This window comes from Salmo trutta, chromosome 30 (genome assembly GCF_901001165.1).
Source record: "Salmo trutta chromosome 30, fSalTru1.1, whole genome shotgun sequence".
NCBI classification, from domain to species: domain Eukaryota; kingdom Metazoa; phylum Chordata; class Actinopteri; order Salmoniformes; family Salmonidae; genus Salmo; species Salmo trutta.
This window is the reverse complement of record NC_042986.1, coordinates 1,704,480-1,725,472: the sequence shown is the minus strand read 5'-3', so window position 1 is coordinate 1,725,472 and position 20,993 is coordinate 1,704,480. Positions and strand designations below refer to the sequence as shown.

Here is a 20,993-nt window from a genome sequence, read left to right as displayed (position 1 = left end):
TAGCTGTGACAGGATGGCAAAGTCACAGTACAGGAACATGTAGTTTCAGAGTTTACTTCAAACAGTCAATGGAGACATCCAACACTCTCTTCCCACTCTTCTGTATTTGCTCCATTTCCTACTCATATCTGGTCCATGACTGTGCATGCAAGTCTGCCTCAGTTGTGCAATGGCCGACCACAGAGCTAACTACAGCCATCTCTGAGTTCCTGAAGGCCACGGAAGACCAATGAGCCATGGAGGGGAACGTGTACAGAATCCATATGAGGAACTTCATTATTCCTCCTCCTCAGACCTCACCCCTCATCTAGTCAAGTCTCAAAACTGTACTAGTGTAACCGATGTGAAATGGCTAGTTAGTTAGCGGTGGTGCGCGCTAATAGCGTTTCAAACAGTGACGTCACTCGCTCTGAGACTTGAAGTAGGGTTTCCCCTTGCATTGCAAGGGCCGCGGCTTTTGTGGCGCGATGGGCAACGATGGGGTGGGTGTCAGTTGGGTGTCAGTTGTTGATGTGTGCAAGGGTCCCTGGTTCGAGCCCAGGTTGGGGCGAAGAGAGGGACGGAACCTACACTGTTACACTAGTCAAGTAGGGTTTGAACTAGTGCGGAGATCTGAGGAGGAAGAATGAAAACGTTCCTCATATAGATTCCCAAAAGTGGAATGTTCGCTCACCTGTGGATACAGGCAGCACTAGGCATAGATATAAAATGTACAGCACAGACAATGAAAGTATAAGGGTAGCTGGTTATTTTGTGTCGTTTCATGGATTCAAATATGACCAATGAATTTAGCACTACTTTCGCAATGGAAATTGCAGTCTTCTATCTCCATCAGGGCTGTGCTCAATTCAGAATTTTGGAATTGACTCCCATTCAACTCATGAGTTGAAATTCAAAGTGAATTAGCCACACCCCACAGGAGGTAAAATGTAAGTTTCCGTGCAATTCAAAGAAATTCCACTCAGTCATAGAACATGAGAGTTTCATTGAATCTGACGTCACACTTCCAGATACCAAAGAATAAATATCACTTTTTTTCTGGAAACAATGTTCATAATCTTTTCACCTTAGTGCTTAGAATAGCCAATTATATTTCCACTTCTCATTTAATTTGTTTGGATACTTTTTGAAGGCTTTAGGGTAAACTTGAGAGTTAAGCTAATGCATTCTGGAAAATTTCTCCATATTGAACGAAATGTAAGTGATTCATTAAATATAATTAACAATATACGCATACAGGTTCTGTTTTCCTTGATCATTCATTTTAAGAGTTTGTGCTGAAAATCAATTGTTGATCAATATTTTATATGCATGTACAGTACATAACATGTTTTATGTACAAGATGTACTGTATATTTGTATTAGCTACACCTAATATATACAAAATCAAAATATAAACACAACATGCAACAATTTAATTGATTTTATTGAGTTAAAGTTCATATGAGGAAATCAGTGAATTGACATAAATAAATTAGGCCCTAATCTATAGATTTTACATGACTGGGAATAAAGATATGCATCTGTTGGTCACAGATACCTTTAAAAAAAATGGCCCTCACTATGGGCCTCAGGACCAGGTCACTGTATTTTTGTGCATTCAAATTGCTATTTATAAAATGCAATTGTGTTCGTTGTCCGTAGCTTATGCCTGCCCATACCATAACTCCACTCCCATCATGAGGCACTCTGTTCACAATGTTGACAAACCGCTTGCCTACACGACGCCATACACGTGGTACTGCCAAATTCTCTAAAACAACGTTGAAGGCTGTTTATGGTAGAGAAATTAACATTAAATTATCTGGCAACAGCTCTGGTGGACATTCCTGTAGTCAGCATGCAAACTGCACGCTCCCTCAAAACTTGAGACATCTGTAGCATTGTGTCGTGTGACAAAATTGCACATTTTTAAGTGACCTTTTATTGCCCCCAGCACAAGGTGCACCTGTGTAATGATCATGCAATTTAGTCAGCTTCTTGATATGCCACACCTGTCAGGTGGATGGATTATCTTGGCAAAGGAGAAATGCTCACTAACAGGGACGTAAACACATTTTTGCACACAATTTGAGAGAAATAACACTTTGTGCATATGGAAAATATTTGATTTCAGCTCATGAAACATAGAGCCAACACTTTACATGTTGCGTTTTATATTTTTGTTCAGTGTAGAATAGAAGAGGCAATTCTGAATTAAGCGCAACCCTGATCTCCACAACAACCAACACAATTGTACTCAATGGCCATGGTTATGGAAGAAATAAAAAAGACAGATAGGGTTCCCTCCCATTTGCCAACACAAACAGTCCTCACCACGAAAGGTTGGAGTGTTATTGGGTGCTTTCCTTAGAGATGCTATGGTAGTGTAGCATTAGCTTAGCATTGGTAGTTCCAGCAGGTCTGTCCTATTGCATTTCCCAATCTGAGAGTGAAGGGGAACAGGAAGAGGTTTTATCTGTAGTACTGCCCTGGTTCTTGAGTAGAGCATTGCTGGGGCCTGGGCTGTCCTCAGCACTGCCTGTCAGTAGTGTTTTGTATCCTGAAGAACAGACACGGACCTCCGGCATTGGCACTATTGGGCTGTCAATGTAGCGTCAGTTTGACAGGAAGCAGAACAATTGTTTGATGAGATAGATAGAGACTTGCTCGCTGAAGCATGTAAAGGGTGTGTGGGTGCTGTATGTAGTGTTCCCTGTGTACATGATATGTATAAGTGTAAAGGAAAAGGTAATATACTGTAGGTGACACAATTGTATGCAATGCGCTGCAGAAAAATGCCATTTTAAAATGTGATGTTTAGCTCGCTCTAGTGGTCATGTTGAAACTTTGTAATTTCACTAATCTTTGTAGTGTATTGTGGGTTAAGAGACAATATGGCTAACAGCTAACTGCTTACAGTAATTTGGAAAACAGACAACCACAGAACTAAACTGAATATGATTGTTGAATTTATCAAGTTCCTCTCATCTCCTGTAATTTTGGCTACACCAGCATTTGTGGCTAGTTAGTTTCAAGCAGCATGTGATTTATTATATGCATACTTGCAATGGGTGTTCTGCAAATAACCAAGTAGCCAAGTACAATTCACAACGGCAATCAGTTGGTAAGAGACAGACATTCCGTAAATACTAGGAATAGATTGTCCACCATCTATGCGTTATCCAGACAGAAAAGAGAAATAGGCAAAAGAACATTTCGATTTAGAGCAATAAAGAAATGGAATAAATTAACTGAGCAAACCAGAAACCTTTCAATATATACATTTAAACATTATTTTAAAACAATTTAAATATAATACGCAGAAATGTTGTGGGATTACAGTAGATGAAGAATTCATATTTTTTAGATTGATTATTTATTTTTATTACGTTAGTATATTATGTATGTTTGTAATAGTGTGTTATATGTGAAAATGTGTTCGTATATAAACTGCATTAGTTGGAAAAATGTGATATATTTTTGCAATACATCCACAAATGGGAAAAGCACATCAATTGAAGCTTAGTTTAAACCTGACTCTTGATCAATCAATCAAATGTATGTATTTATACAACCCCAAAGAGCAAGCAATGCAGATGTAGAAGCACCTCCACAAAACGGTGACAAATCCATCCTCTTGGTTGGATGAGAGCAGAATGGGCAGAGCTGCTATGTGTTGCCTTGGAGGCAGGCTGCTTCCCAGTCCTTGATGAAGGAACAAAGGTATTTTGTGTGTTCAATTAATAAATCCTTTCTGCAGAAAGATTCAATTGCTTGACTTTTCAGAGCTCTGATGCTCATCTATAAAGTTGACATTCTAAATTCACTCAAGCAGTGACAGTTGAAATCCAAACCAACTGCCCTCTATCTCATAGCAGTCCAGTCCATCGAGACCATGAAGCAACTCCTCTTGGCCAAACCCTGACTCTGACATACAAAGGAAAACTGATTAATCGGCTTCGCTTGAAAGCCTAGTTGAGTGCTGATTGCCATCATTACGGCAATTGCCAGATCTCATTTCACTCTATTATAGCGCTTCCACTGACTGAGCCCACTGGCAGTGCCCACAGTCCCCTTCATGGGACACTTACCAACAGGAAGCGTGCTTCAGGGTTGATTTGAGGTACAGGGAGAGAGGCGATACTTGGGATTTTAGCTGTGCCTGGGACAGGACTCCCCCCCCCCCTCTTTCCAAAGTAGAGATGGCTCAGTTCAGCTTTCAAATTAACGTAATTAACAAATACCATACAAACAACAAAAGGAATAGTTACATACTAAAATCGGCCACTCAAGTACTCACTACTTAAAATCCTTATTAATCATCGCTGCCATCTAATGGAAAAGGAGGGTTGGGAATAATTCCAGCTGCAAGAACAGTAGGCCTATTGTGATACAGTCAGGGGTGAAAGTACCGGCATATGGTCTGGTACGACATGACTGCATATCAGCCCATGAAAAAATTGAGAATTGACTGGAAACCGGGTGGTATATGCTCCAAATTGCGTTGTGGTTTGAGGAGAACACTTTTTGTCAAGGCGGAGATGAGTGGCCTAGACGCTCACGGACAAGGCAGAGATGAGTTGCCGAGACAGAGCGCATATGTGTTTTGTAACTGATGTCTCTTTCCATTCATCAAATTGCTGTTGCACAGTGCAGTGTTGGGGTTTGGATTCTGGAATTATTTTGTGAGTGAAGTAATGTGCGCGCGTAGCCAACAGGAGTGCCTTTATTAAGTGATTGACAATCAGATGAAAACATCATGACTGGTTGTGTTTCTACCACGTTAAAAGGCACAGGCGCCGTGTCCATAAGGACGGGGGAAGATAAGCTTTCCCTAAAGTAAATGTAATTAAATTGCCTAAATTATATAGGCCTAGCCTAATTAACTTACTCCTGTCTATACATAAATAAATACAATCATTCAAAATAGGCTACTACACCAGAAAGTATGATTTGGCCACAGAGGATCATGAGCTTCTTTAAAAAAAAAAGTGGATTGTTTTAAATCGCATAACCTATACTAGGAAGGGCCCGCAATTTGGACAGTATTATAAAAAATGTGTGCGCTCACTTCGGTGTCCCATAACCTTAAGACATTAAATCTACTTTATAACCCACTGGGTACACACTGGTTGAATCAACATTGTTTCTACGTCATATCAATGAAATGACGTTGAATCAACTGGGAAAACATGTTGAATTAAGTAGCCTTGGGTATGTCTGTATCAGTTTTCCACATCTGGATTTGGGGATTTTCTCCCATTTTCTCAAGCTCTCTTATATTAGATGGGGAGCGGCGGTGAACAGCAATCCTCAAGTATTACCATAGATTTTCAATGGGATTCAAGTCTGGGCTTTGGTTGGGCCGCTCAAGGTCTTTCACATTCTGAAGCCATTCCAGCGTTGGTTTGGTTGTATGCTTAAGGTCATTGTCCTGTTGCGATGTAAATCTTCACCCACGTTTAAGGTCCTTTGCACTATGAAGTAGGTTCTCATCAAGGATTTGCCTGTATTTGGCTCCATTCATTGTTCCCTCTATCTTTACCAGTCTCCCAGTCCCTGCAGCTGAAAAGCATCCCCATAGCATGATGCTGCCACCACCATGCTTCATGGTAGGGATGGTGTTAGACAGGTGATGAGCTGTGCCTGGACATAGCGCTCTGCATTCAGGTCAAAGAGCTACATTTTTGTCTCATCAGACCACAGAATCTTTTGCCTTAATGATCACGTGCCTTTTTGCAAACTCCATGCATGATGTCATGTAGCTTTTTCTCAGGGGTGGCTTCCGTTTGACCACTCTCCCATAAAGCCAAGATTGGTGAAGTGCTGTAGAGACTGTTATTCTTTAAAAAAAAAATTGGAGCTTACTGCACCTGGTATCCCCAAGCGGTGTCCCTTCCCAGTACACCGCTCAACTAACAATTTCTTTCAATTTTCCAATGATGGAGACTACTGTGCTCTTGGAAACTTTCAACACTCTACAAATTGTTTTATACTCTTCCCCAGATATATGCCTCATCACAATTCTATCTCGAACTACGGCCAGTTACCTGGACTTCATGGGATGGTTTTTGCTCTGACATTCACTGCTAGCTGTGGGACCTTATGATGTGTTTCTTTCTAAATCATGTCCAGACATTTGAATTGGCCACTGGTGGACTCCAATCCCGTCAAGTTGTAGTGACGTCTCATGGATGATCAAAGGAAATTGGATGCACCTGAGCTCAATTTGGAGTTTCAAAGCAGAGGTGTGAATACTTAAGTAAATTAGATATTTCTGTATTACATTTTCAATCCATTTTCAAACATTTCTAAAAACATGTTTTCACTTTGTCATTATGGGATGTTGTGTAGATGGGTGAGAGAGGAAAAAAATGATTTAATTGATTTTGAATTCAGTCTGTAACACAACAAAATGTGGAATAAGTCAAGGGGTATAAATACTTTCTGAAGGTACTGTATTTCCCCCTTTCTTTGGGAGGTCTGTCCCTGTGCTTCCACTCTCTTTCAAAACCTTTCAAAAATCTGCATTAATTTCATGACGCTTGGTAGATCAAGAAAAGATAACTTCATTAAGTTTGCGTTAAGAACATGATTCAGTCCAAAATGACAAAGCCCTACTGTATTTAAATGAGGCCAAGCCCGAAACTGTGCCAGGACTTCTTCGCTGTAATGAATGCAGACCTGCTCGCATCGTGCTTAGAAATGATTAAATATTGAAGCATTAGACCTCTCACTAAAGGCATCAGTCATGCAAAAGTTATACTTAAATCCAAACTGGTTCTCCAGTAAATTGGTAGGAATGTCTCACCCCATGTTCAAGAATGGCCTTTTCCCCTTTATTCAGATTACAACTGCTCACTTTCGGTTGTTTGAAAAGGAAATCATCTCCAGAATATAATTATTTTTTAAACAAGCCTTAGAAAGTTGGTTGCAATTTCAGTTGAATCCACCTGAACAGACAGAACAAATAATACAACAAATATTATTCTTTAAACTCAAATATACTATTTGATTAAAAAAATGTATTTTTCAATGAAATGTTTAAAAAAGGTATAATTTTAGTGAATGATATCATAAATGCGACTGGTTGAGTTATGTCACACATGCGTCTAACACAGACATATGGAAATGTCTGCTCTAGCCAAAATTACAATCAACTAATTACAGCGTTACCACAAAAATGGAAGAGGCAAGTAGAAGGGCCAAGAAGTAAGGAACTTGTCTGTCGGCCCTGCATTAAAGAATATAAATGGTTAAAGAAAAGTGTGATAAATAAAAACATATACCAATTTAATTTAAGGAGCAAAAAATTGACAGCTGTGCCATATAAATTGCAAAATAGTTGGGAAGAGATTTTCGATGTACCCATTCCATGGCACATGGTTTATGAATTGATGCGCAAAACAACGCCGGATTCAAAACTTTGAATTTTTCAATTTAAATTACTATACAAAATTCTTGCAACCAATAGAATGTTTTATATATATGGGGAATACAATCTTCCCAGCTCTGCAGATTTTGCTGCGAGGAGGTAGCGTCATTAGATCATTTATTGTAGTACTGTCCATATGTAGCTCGTTTTTGGTCACAGGTCCAGGAATGGCTGAAGAATTGCAACATTTGCCAAGAACTAACGCTGCAGATAGCAATACTGGGTGATTTGAAAAGCCATAGTCAATCAATCAAGAATATAATAATTATTTTAGCAAAAATGCTTATCTTTAATTTACAATCTGTAGAAGCTATGAGAATAGAAAGGTTCAGTACTTTTGTGAAACATCACAACACAGTTGAAAAATATATGGCAAATAGAAATCCAAAATGGATGGTGTTAAACGATAGATGGGAGGGGTTGAATGGAGCTGAAGAGTGGGACTAATAACAAGATAACCAATGTAAAACATACGGGGTCTGTAAAATGCATATAGGATCAGAAATGTTGTGAAATAGCACAGTTTCAAATAAATAATACCTAATGGAGATGTATTTATTCTCAAATGAATTAAATCATTTTAGAATTGTGTAATATTATTTAAGTCTTGTATTGAAACGCATAGACTGTAGGGGAAACTGCTGGTTAGAAGAGCAAAGCTTACCCCACTGATCCGTTTCTTGAATGATGGGGGAAACAAAATAATGAACAACATTACATTTCATAATGGGGGGAGCAAGATTAGTAGCCAAATATAAAAAAATGTATGTCAGTATTACTGCTCCCATGCAACTTACATACTCGATACAATTGAAAAGGAGGCGAAGAGAAATGATCCAAGGAATCAAGGAAAGATTCATTGGGATTGCATGTCATCTCTCTCCGTTTTATTTCCAGTTACCTCTTCTTTCCCTTTTTTTTACCTGATGTTCTCCCAGGGTCACTGAATAAAATGAAAATGTGGTAAACATGGATGATTATGCACATATTAACTACATCTAGCTTGTTCTTTGGGCCAGCTAAATACAATCAATGCATGGATCACACCCAGTCAAACCTAGCTACTGTGTTTCAATTCTATTTCATTGTATTTCTATTTTTAAACGGTTAGTTGAGGGTCAATTGCAAATGCAAGCAACTGCTTTTTGGATGATGATTGATGCACAAACAGCTTGTTTCGTTGGGCCTGTGTAATAAGTCCCAAGTGTGGGACACTGTGAAACAGGATAAAACACACTGAATGTACAAAACATTAAGAACACCTTCCTAATATTGAGTTGGACCCCCTTTTTCCCTCAGAACAGCCTCAATTCGTCGGGGAATGGACTCTACAAGGTGTTGAAAGCGTTCCACAGGGATGTTGGCCCATGTTGACTCCAATGCTTCCCACAGTTGTGTCAAGGTGGCTGGATGTCCTTTGGGCGGTGGACCATTCTTGATACACACGGGAAACTGTTGAGCTTGAAAAACCCAGCAGCGTTGCAGTTCTTGACTCAAACCGGTGCACCTACTACCAACTAGATCTGTTGATCACTGGAGTTGGGTAGTAGATGTGTTTAGCACAAAGGCTTTCAAAGGCTGTGAAACAGATGTTTTTTTCTCTTCTTCTTCTTCTTTGAGGTGTATTGCTGCCACCTACTGCACAGGGTAGTTCGTGGAACTAAAATGAGAAGAAAGAAGGGGCGTTGTCAGGGAACGCCCCATTGTCAGGGAATGCCCCCTGGAAACTTGCCGCATTTAGACCCTTCTCAGCTAGTTAGCAAACGTTACATTAGTGAATAAGGGGGAAACGCTAGCTAGCTTTACCACACTGTGTTAGTAGCTACATTTTACTTACTAAAATAGATATTGCTTGTTATGAGTCTGAAATGTGGAATTTAATTTGAATGCTTTGAATATAAATCTTTGCTAAATCTATTCAAGAAAATTCAAACGAAAAATGTAAATACTAGGAGTCTTTGGTGATATCCTTAGCAATAGTTTTCTGTGCTAGCTAGCTAGCTAACATTACATCTGGAAAATTGAAGTAAATTATTCATATTTCCTTTTACATTCTGTGTTGTATCTGTATTTTTGATAAGTGAGGCATGTTTATAAATGCTTTATAAATGGAACAATAGAAATGACAGTACATTGACTGCATAGAATTTATACATAGATCTTTAATGTTAGTGTTATAGATCAGCGGCAAACTGCAGTTAATTACCATTAAGTCCTTAGGTATAAATGCTTTATGAATGGGAAATGGGATGAGTATAGGCTATATATATAAGCCTAATTTTCTAAATGCGGTTTGGCCTTTTGGCATATTCACTATCACTGATATGGCAGTGCAGAACAGCCATAATGATGAATACGCTGTCATTTTTATGATGCATCTATTAAGATACCTAAATATGAGCTCTTGCATAGCATGACATGAATGCGTTATGTAGATATGCTATGGATATATTTCATTAACCTTTAAAAATGAGGTTGGGACCTGTTATAACACGTTCATGAAATGCTTATAGATGTATAATAAATGCGTTATGGATATGTAGTCAACGTAAATGGTTACCAGAATTTTTCCAGAGCCTTGATATCATTGGTTTGCACATATGGACTGCCTCTTCAATTCAAACCACAGGTTTTTAATGGGGTTCAAGTCCGGTTCCAATCCAAGTGCCAATGCTGTTTAACTCCAGGCGGTGCTATGGTCAGATGACATGGTCAGATGCACACCAGTGGTGGGTTTGGCGTTGAAAAACGGATGCATTAGCAGAAAATAACCCCATACCTACTGTGAAATAGGGTAGTGGATCTTTGATGTTATGGGGTCATCTCAGTCTCAGGACTTGAACCCCAATGAACCCTATTTTATTGAGCATCCAATATAGCTTGTATTATTTATTTTACACATAAGTTTTTGATCATCTTTATCAAGGGTGCCAATCATTTTTCGACCTGACTGCATATATTGTAAAACTATTTTGTATCTAGGACTAGTTCAGACTTTTTTTTGTAAAATTAGCACCTTTTGAAAGGCCCTTTAATATGATTTTAGAGCGAGACAACAATCTTGATAAATGTGACCGACTGATAGGTTGAAACTTTGAAGTGAACCCAGGTTGTCTGCACACAGCAAAACTGTGTTAGCCTGCTTTGTGTGTTTGCATGTATGTATTTCAGTCAATATTTTGGCGTGTGCTTTGGCTTGGCTCTGCTTTACCTTACCGACCTGATAATGTGACCTGTTTGGGAGGTGAAGCACACACTGCTTTCCCCACTGGACTGGAGGAATATATTTTTGCCGGTCTTGGCCGGCATATGAGGTACATTCTGTTCCATTTGATTTGTGTGTGTGTCGAACACATGCGCGTATGTGGCTGTGTGTACGTGTGTTTGCATGCCAGGACTTGAAGACCTGTAAAGATGGTATACCAGCACAACCCTGTCTCATTACATATGTCCACCACTATAGGCGTGGGTCCTGGAGAACTGGCTGTAAGATTCCCTTGTTCCCTTCTACTATGGCATTGTGGAATATTTTTTATAGTTCAATGAAGAAGCAGCAGACTGACTAACAGAAATGGAATGTTGACCATTGAAATGATTTGGCCTGAATTATCTGTGAACAGTTTACGCTTTAATCCAATGAGTGTTGATGGACCTCGTTCCTTATTGACTGTCTATAGTGATACCAAAAGGACCTTCGCTAGAAGCAGGAATATACAATGCCTTCAGAATGTATTCACACCCCTTGAATTTTTCCATATTTTGTTGTTACAAATTGGGATTAAAATGGGTTTAATTGTCATTTTTGGTCAACAATCTACCAAAATACTCTGTAATGTAATGAAGCATTTGAAAATTATGAAAGATTTATGAAAAGAAAACACTAATATATCTTGATTAGGTAAGTATTCACCCCCCGGAGACAATACATGTTAGAAATACCTTTTGTAGCGATTACAGTTGTGAGTCTCTAAGAGCTTTGCACACCTGGATTGTACAATATTTGACCATTATTCTTTAAAAAATTCTTAAAGTTCTGTGAAGTTGGTTGTTGATCATTGCTAGAAAGCCATTTTCAAGTCTTGCCATAGATTTTCAAGCTGATTTAAGTCAAAACATTTAAGTCAGGAATATTCAATATTTTCTTGGTAAGCAACTCATGTGTAGATGTGGCCTTGTGTTTTAGGTTATTGTCCTGCTGAAAGGTAAATTCGTCCCGCAGTGTCTGTTGGAAAGAAGACTGAACCAGGGTTTCATCTAGAATTTTGCATGTGCTTAGCTGTATTCCATTTGTCTTTATCCTAAAAAAACTCCCTAGTCCTTGGCAATGACAAGCATACCCATAACATGATGCAGCCACCACCATGCTTGAAAATGTGAAGAGTCGTACTCAGTGATGTGTTGGATTTGCTCCAAACATAACGCTTTGTATCCAGGACGAAAAGTGCATTTCTTTGCCACATTTTTTGCAATATCACTTAAGTGTCTTGTTGCAAACCGGATGTTCAAAATGTTCTGCAATATTTTTATTCTGAACAGGATTCCTTCTTTTCACGCTATCATTTAGGTTAGTATTCTGGAGAAACTACAATGTTGTTGATGCATCCACATTTTTAACACAACCATTCAACACTGTAACTGTTTAAAATCACCATTGGTCTCATGGTGAAATCCCTGAGCAGTTTCCTTCCTCTCCGGCAACTGAGCCTGTATTTTTGTAGTGACTGGGTGTATTAATACACCATCCAAAGCCTAATTAATAACTTCACCATGCTTTATACATCTACCAATTGATGCCCTTTGTGAAGTATTGAAAACCTCCCTTGTCTTTGTGGTTGAATGTGTGCTTGAAATTCACTACTTGACTAAGGAACCATACAATTATCTGTATGTGTGGGGTACAGAGATGGGCTAGACATTCAAGAACCATGTTAACCACTAATGTGTCCATGCAACTTACAGTGAGCTCCATAAGGATTGGGACAGTGACACGTTTTGCCTCTGTATTCCAACACTTTGGATATTAAATAATACATTCACTATGAGGTTAAAGTGCAGACTGTCAGCTTTAATTTGAGGGTATTTTCATCCATATCTGGTGAATCGTTTAGACATTTTTGTACATAGTCCCCCCATTTTAGGGGACCAAAAGTATTGGGACAAATTCACTTATGTGTGTTAAAGTAGCCAGAGGTTTTGTATTTGGTCCCATATTCCTAGCAGGCAATGATTACATCAAACTTGTGACTCTACAAACTTGTTGGATGCATTTGCTGTTTGTTTTGGTTGTGTTTCAGATTTTTTTCCCCCAATAGAAATGAATGGTAAATAATGTATTGTGTCATTTTGGAGTCACTTTTATTGTAAATAAGAATAGAATATGTTAGCATGTGAATGTACCATGATTACGGATAGTCCTGAATGAATCGTGAATAATGATGAGTGAGAAAGTAACAGACGGACAAATATCATACCCCAAGATATGCTAACCTCTAACCATTGCAATAACTGGGCAGGTTAGCATTTTTCGGGGTGTTATTTGTGCATCTGTAACTTACTCAATTATCTAAACTTTAGACTACTTTAATACACATAAGTGCATTTATCCCAATACTTTTGGTCCCATAAAATGGGGGGACTACAGTTGAAGTCGGAAGTTTACATACACCTCACCCTAATACATTTAAACTCAGTTTTTTCACAATTCCTGACATTTAATCCAAGTAAAAATGCCCTGTTTTAGGTCAGTTAGGATCACCACTTTATTTTAAGAATGTGAAATGTCAGAATAATAGTAGAGCGAATTATTTATTTCAGCTTTTATTTCTTTCATCACATTCACAGTGGTTCAGAAGTTTACATACACTCAATTCGTATTTGGTAGCATTGCCTTTAAGTTGTTTAACTTGGGTCAAATGTTTTGGGTAGCCTCCCACAAGCTTCCCACAATAAGTTGGGTGAATTTTGGCCCATTCCTCCTGACAGAGCTGGTGTAACTGAGTCAGGTTTGTAGGCCTCCTTGCTCGCACACGCTTTTTCAGTTCTGCCCACATATTTTCTATGGGATTGAGGTCAGGGCTTTGTGATGGCCACTCCAATACCTTGACTTTGTTGTCCTTATTAAGCCATTTTGCCACAACTTTGGAAGTATGCTTGGGGTTATTGTCTATTTGGTAGACCCATTTGCAACCAAGCTTTAGCTTCCTGACTGATGTCTTGAGATGTTGCTTCAATATATCCACATAATATTCCTAACCCATGATGTCATCTATTTTTGTGAAGTGCACCAGTCCCTCCTGCAGCAAAGCACCCCCACAACATGATGCTGCCACCGCCATGCTTCATGGTTGGGGTGGTGTTCTTCGGCTTGCAAGCCTCCCCCTTTCTCCTACAAACATAACGATGGTCATTATGGCCAAACAGTTTTATTTTTGTTTCATCAGATCAGAGGACATTTCTCCAAAAAGTACAATCTTTGTCCCCATATGCAGTTGCAAAACGTAGTCTGGCTTTTTTATGGCAGTTTTGGAGCAGTGGCCTTGCTGAGCGGCCTTTCAGGTTATGTCAATATTGGACTCGTTTTACAGTGGATATAGATACTTCTGTACCTGTTTCCTCCAGCATCTTCACAAGGTCCTTTGCTGTTGTTTTGGGATTGATTTGCACTTTTCGCACCAAAGTACGTTCATCTCTAGGAGACAGAACGCGTCTCCTTCCTGAGCGGTATGACGGCTGCGTGGTCCCATGGTGTTTATACTTGCGTACTATTGTTTGTACAGATGAGCGTGGTACCTTCAGGCATTTGGAAATTGCTCCCAAGGATGAACCAGAATTGTGGAGGTCATGGCTGATTTCTTTTGATTTTCCAATGATGTCAAGCAAAGAGGCACTGAGTTTGAAGGTAGGCCTTGCAATACATCCACAGGTACACCTCCAATTGACTCAAATTATGTCAATTAGCCTATCAGAAGCTTCTAAAGCGGCTTTGTCTGTTTTCAAGGCACATTCAACTTAAGTGTATGTAAACTTCTGATCCACTGGAATTGTGACACAGTGAATTATAAGTGAAATAATCTGTCTGTTACAATTGTTGAAAAATTACTTGTCATGCACAAAGAAGATGTCCTAACCGACTTGCCAAAACTATAGTTTGTTTACAAGAAATTTGTGGAGTGGTTGAAAAACAAGTTTTAATGACACCAACCTAAGTGTATGTAAACTTCCAACTTCAACTGTATGTACAAAAAGTGCTGTAATTTCTACACAGTTTACCTAATATGGATGAAAATACCCTAAAATTAAAGATGGCAGTCTGCACTTTAACATCATAGCCATTGGATAATTTCAAATCCAAAACTAATTTAGGCTTTCCATAACAAAGGAGTTGAATACTTATTGACTCAAGACATTTCAGCTTTTCAGTTTTTATGTATCTAAAAAAATGTCTACAAACAAAATTCCACTTTGCCATTATGAGGTATTATGTTTAGATCAGTGACACAAAATCTAGATTTAATCAATTTTAAATTCAGGCTGTAACACAATACAATGTTCAAAAAGTAAATGGGTGTGAATACTTTCTGAAGGCACTATATATGCTTCCACCCTTATGCTTAGAAAGCTCTACAGTCATTAAAAACATAGCTAACTGTACAGTAATGGGACTAACACACTGAACAGGGATATGTGACCAGTGTTGGGACTGAACCCTTGACCTTAATGTTGCCAGCATCATGTTTAAACCAACTTAACCACCTGGACAACTTTGAGACTGTACATCAGAGTTTGTTGGACTTCATGACACTAGAAGACACTTTTCTCCCTTAAGCTTATTTGTATTTTCTTCATTGGATGTCCAAACTTTGCAGACCATTGAACCTATTCAACCTGTATTACAGACATCAGTATTTAGTACCAGAGCTATTGATGTGATCCCTTCTGATTAGGCAGGTTAGACGAGTGGCAGAATGCACTGATTGAAGAAAACAGTTGCACTAATGTTTTAACTAACGGTTCAAAAAGACAAGCTGGAAAACGTTTGCTCCTAATGTTGGAAAGTTGGATGTGCACCGTGCAGCCATTTCGCTGTCATCTACTTTGAAAAGGTTAGGAGTTGGAGCCAGCGAAACTGGAGGTTGTGGTTTTTCAGATCGCTGTTTGTGGTTTCCATTGGCAGTGATGCGATTCTTGAAATATAATGAAAAAAAGGTTGAAGTAATTTGCCATGTTTGGAAGTTGTTTATGGAAGATATTTACTGTTGAATTTCGTCCATTATTTTCTGGCATTGGGCTGTTCGTCGTTACAGTACAAGATGTTTCTGTTTGAACTAATCCATTTTCAAAATGGCCTCCAGGGATGTAGCAAATTTCCTTGTGAAATCTGCAGTAGGAAAGCCAGTGAACAAGGTTGAAGGCAGAGGAGTTGACCTGATGCACCATGACCACATGACTCAGCATAAAAATAAAACATTTTGTCAGAAGTCTTATGGCCCATATACAGTATATATACTGTATCCATTTTCCTAGTCAGGTCATATGGTTAGAAAAGCTCTGGGCCCTACTTAAAAATCGCTAAACCCCTTTTTCCCTCTTTCTCTCTCAGATATGAATGAGTGTGAGGAGACCAACGGTGGCTGTGAGGCTTTGTGCTGCAACACCATCGGCAGCTTCTGCTGCAAGTGTCCACTCGGCCAGGAGGTCATGGAGGACGGCAAGGCCTGCCAAGGTGAGTGCTGTCACCCGGTGATGTCACCTATCACCTCACACTGGTCCCAGAAGCATCTGTGAATACAAGCCTGCAGAATGACTTAAAGGAATAGTTCACCCAAATTGCAAAATTACATATTGATTTCCTCACCCTGTAAGCAGTTTGTAATTTTGTAATTTGGGTGATCTTTCCCTTTAAAACAGAATGGTATGGGTTCACAGAATTATCAAAGAATACTGTATAGCAGGGGTTGGCAACTAAATTCAGCTGCAGGCCGATATTTTTCGGAGCGATTGATCGGGGGGCCGGAACGTAATTATAATAATTTGTTCACCACTAAACCCCAAAATAACAATTATTTTATACTTTGATTACATTGATGACCATCTAGATTATGAGATGAAAGGTTCTCCTCACCATAGCTTTAGCCACGACATTAGTGCTTAGTTGTGGTGGTCTGTCTGATCTCAGCCAACCTTTTGACGAATAGGAAGTGATTGCACAAAGCAGTGTTATTACAAGGGGATCTCTGTAATTACTGCGTCCTTACATGGGTACGGCTTCAAAGGTGCCTCTTTCTACCTGATCTTTTACTTCCTGGATGTAGACTAGAATACAATCAGTTACCTCTGTTTAAGTTGGAATCTGTTGCGTTGAAACTGCCACGTCCGTCTGTTTGTGACATTACAACAACAAAGACGTTACTTCAACTAATGAACACTGTTTTATTCCCTCGGACATCATTGCACATCATTGCTCCCGTGACAGAACAACAGAGTATGTACTATGATTTGATTTATTACGTTGCTGGATGCTGATCTCCTCCTTTTCAAAAACACAACACAACAATAACAAATGTGCCTGGGGCATCCAGTGGTGCTGTTTCACCTTTCGCGCATTTTAGCTTTAAAGATGGGTTCCGTTGCCCTCAAGACCAGCCATGTCATTCTACCCAGCATAACATGGTCCGACCTGGGACTTGAACTTGAGATTTGAATAGTTGAGGCCTCAGAATCCAGGCCGATATGTCTTAAAGTTTCAGAAAGGCGATTTGATGTCAAATTGTAACGCTAATGTAGCCATCTGCCGTACATGCATGGTTGTCTTTGTGCCCTGATTCATTGCATATACTAAAAAGGAGGCAAAGTTGATGTTGTTGAATCTTTTCAGGGATACTGGGAGTTTTTGACTCAAAAACATTTGCCAGGTAAAATCTATGGAGAAAATCCTTTAGTCCTTTAGCGTATCTAGCTACATGGTAGTTTAGTGTCTAGCTAGCTACCTTCAAACCACACTAATTAACTCACCTACACACAGAGCCCCACAGTGAATAGGGCTGGAGCTGAGGATCACACATGTACATTGTCTGATGCCACACATTTTGATAGTGTCATTTTACCCTCCAAATATTTCCTCTTCTTCTTCAGTGTCAAATCCAGAGGCGCTTGACACGCTAATAAAAACAACATTCCAGAGGACATTTAATTAATGCCTTGGAGAGAGTCCTCAAGTTCGTTTGTAATTTAATAAAGTATATATTCAACCTCTCACACATCCATCGGAAATAAATAAATGGCTCTTTTAATCCTTTGAATGTTTATCGCACAACTTCTTGACACAAAGAATTCACTGTTGTTTTTACTTCTTGTCCAAAAGTGTTGGTCCCCTTGGGAGCTACTTATTCTTCGGTCATGGCAATGATAGCTATTTTCTCTATTACACTAGGAATCCCAACAGCCGCCTTTTAAAATGAAAAGAAGAGGCAGATGTTTGGAAAGTCATTAAGAATGAAGAATGTCCTGTCCGGTTTACATTAAGTCTTGGCTTTTCCCGGGTTGAAAGAACTGCTATGTTTTCTTTCCTTGGCCTCATTATTCATAAGAAGCCTTCAGGAGCTGTGTCCATGCCGTGCTGTATTACAGTAAGCAGGAGTGTAGGTGTGTCACGTATGCACGCGCATGTTGGGAACAATCTATACTGAGCCGCAGAAATGTAGTGGTGCTACAATGATTCTGTGTGTGTATGTGTGTGTTTGCGTGCATGTTTGTGTGTGTTTGCATGTCCATGTGTGTGTTTGTGCTTGGTGCTCATGTGTGTCCTATTTAAGTCCAGACCTTTTGGCCTGAGGACAGCACCTATAAAAGACAGGAACAATTCATCCCAAGAGTCTCACTGCCATGAAAAAGACAGAGGATCCCTGAGTCAAAGCCAACATAAAATGCTCTCACTTCAAAGCAGCCTTTTAGCCTAGTCAATGGGGGTGCGTTCAGGAAAGTATGAACCACTGTGATGTGAACAGCCCAATCTCTTTCTAATCATGTCCGACTGGCTTCTGAACAATGTCTAAGGTGTCGCAGAGTATCTGGTTTGTATCATAGACTTATGGCACAGGTACACGAGCCAAGTATTTTTTTGTGGTACTGTACGGTATCCATATTAGGACAGCCTCAGGATGTGAGACATGACTGATACACCCCCACTGTGGTGAATGCTGCCTGCATGCTACATACGCAGCATCATCAACACAACAACGTTTGAGGCTTGTGTGCCTGGATGGTCTTTTTACACTAGTAAGGGCCGTTACTACATATGAGGATACAGAGGTTATAATAGCCTAATAAAAATATATATTTTGTACACAATAAAGAAAATCTATTACGGGTCGACATCTAAATATTTCTCCCAGTGTTTATGAAAGCTCCGAACGCTTATATTCTTGATCTGACAGTTTTAATCGCATGTGACTCTGTGAATGAGTGGAATCATCAACGGTGGTTTATTCGTAATGTTTGCCTGTGTCCCCTGGATTTGCCTCACAGATTTTCCTTTTTAGCAGCACATTCACCACTCACCCAAACAGCAAAGTCCACCCTCTTGCAGTACATGCCGAGGGCCTGATACGTGACATGAACTACCCCCGAATTACCCCAGGTTGAGACTAGAGACGCTGCTGTGTGTTTGCGAGATGCCGGACAAAATTTTAGAACCGTCCCACAACTCCTGCTTTGTCTACAGACATCCCCCAAACAAACAATGCAGGAGGAATGTAGGAGGAAGCATATAGGAGGATGCAGAGGAGACAGATAGAGAAGCTTCATTATTAATGCCTAGGAATACACATTTTAATGGTATGGAATTTGAAGAAAAGAGATATCTATGTAAAGAGATTATGATTTTATGCAATTCATCATTACAACTGACTGAACAAAAATCGAATTGTATTGGTTGCAAACACATATTTTGCAGATGTTATTGCGGGTGTAGCGAAATGCTTGTGTTTCTAGCTCCAACAGTGCAGTAATATCTTATAATACACAATATACAGTCGCTGATGCTATGAACTTACAGCAGCTAATGCTGGTGTCATTTTTGCTTCTTTTTCTGTGCTCCACATGACATTTTAAAGTGTTTTAAATGTATAGAAATGCAGTAAATGAGCTTCAACTTTTAAATTGTTTTACCTCAGGCTCTGTCATTCTATAGATGAGCTCACATATGGCTTGCTTGGCACATCACTTGCGCACACTATTATCGTGCTATTTCCCTCACTCAGCTGAAGTTGGCCATTCCTTTGCTGCTCCCATCCATGCACAGCAGTAGATGATTGAATACATCAAGAACAGCCCTTGCAAATCCCACAATGCCTTTAATGTCCAAAATGGCATTAACGTGTTGATTTATGTCGGGCTTATAGCAATATACTTTATTCATGTGAATAAATATTTGTTTTTAACAGTTTCATGTGTTGAATGTAGTTTAATGTGTTGAAATGCTTTTATTGTGGTGTAATTCAATATCTTGTGAACGTTCCTGTGTGGTGCCGTTGTTCGTGTTTCTCCGCTTCTGTAGAACTGTGCTTCTGTCATTGTATCTGAGGATGGAAGATGGAGGGAGGGACATGGAGGAGGAGTGTGGACCTGCGTTCGGTGAATGGAGAGAGCGGAAGGGAGAATGAGAAAGAGAGGAGGAGAAGGGATGAGGGAGAGTCCCCCAAGTAAGAGAGAAACATGCAGCTTGTCTGTCAAAGCTGAGAGAGAGAGAGGAAATGCTGCCTGAAATAACAAAGAAAATGACTCACTATACTTAAACCCAGAGAGTCAACTGGTGCGGTGATCATACCTCCTTTGGGATACTATCGACAGCTTGGTACAAGCTCTACTATTAGAGCTTGGTACAAGCTCTACTATCTACACATATTCTAACTTCCAAGCTTAGTTCTCTGTAGATACTTATCTCACACTTTCAGTGCTGTTAAGACCATGGCATCCCTCGGATGGTTTGTGGTGGTTCTAGTGGGCTTTTGGAGCCAGCTAAGCCCAGGTCGGGGAGCTAATAATGGGCCTGGCAGATACCGCTACCAGCGCAGGAACTGCTACACCTGCTTCTATGGATACAATGGCTACAACACAGGACACATGAAAGGTGCAGGTGAGTGAGAAGTATGTGCTGTATGCACAGTGCTCTACCATAGTACATAGTACAGTATATCAGTCCCCGTTGTGAGAAAGATCATGTCATTATCTGTCATCGTGTGTACTGTATGACGTTAGACTTTGTCACTTGAACCTCCTGGAATGCAAGGGAACCTGTAGTTTTTTATTGATTATATCTAAGAGATTATAATTCTGAATCAAGGCTTCTGTGTGTACTGACATCTGACATGTAGACACATTATCTGTGTGTTTGTGTGTGTGTGTGTGTGTGTGTGTGTGTGTGTGTGTGTGTGTGTGTGTGTGTTTGTTTGTTTGTTTGTTACAAATACAATGCAATGCAACTTCATTGTCCCATATAGGGCTGTGAACCTACATTAATGGCTTAACCTGCATTTATTTGCATGTTTAAAATTGTAATGGTGTGAGTTGAGTAATGGGA

At 39.6% G+C, this 20,993-nt stretch overlaps 1 protein-coding gene across 3 annotated transcripts in view; it reads left to right on the top strand.

Annotated features, from left to right (window-relative positions):
• The window catches only part of LOC115168938 (multiple epidermal growth factor-like domains protein 6), a 198,501-nt gene that overhangs the window by 45,663 nt on the left and 131,845 nt on the right, over nt 1-20,993 (top strand). The window contains exon 3 of one of the 3 annotated variants that reach the window (XM_029724469.1): nt 16,017-16,139. In XM_029724469.1, coding sequence (XP_029580329.1) covers nt 16,017-16,139 — 123 coding nt within the window. Of the gene's footprint in view, nt 1-16,016; nt 16,140-19,860; nt 20,550-20,993 lie in introns of those variants that run through there. The other 2 variants (XM_029724470.1, XM_029724468.1) reach the window with 2 other exon arrangements.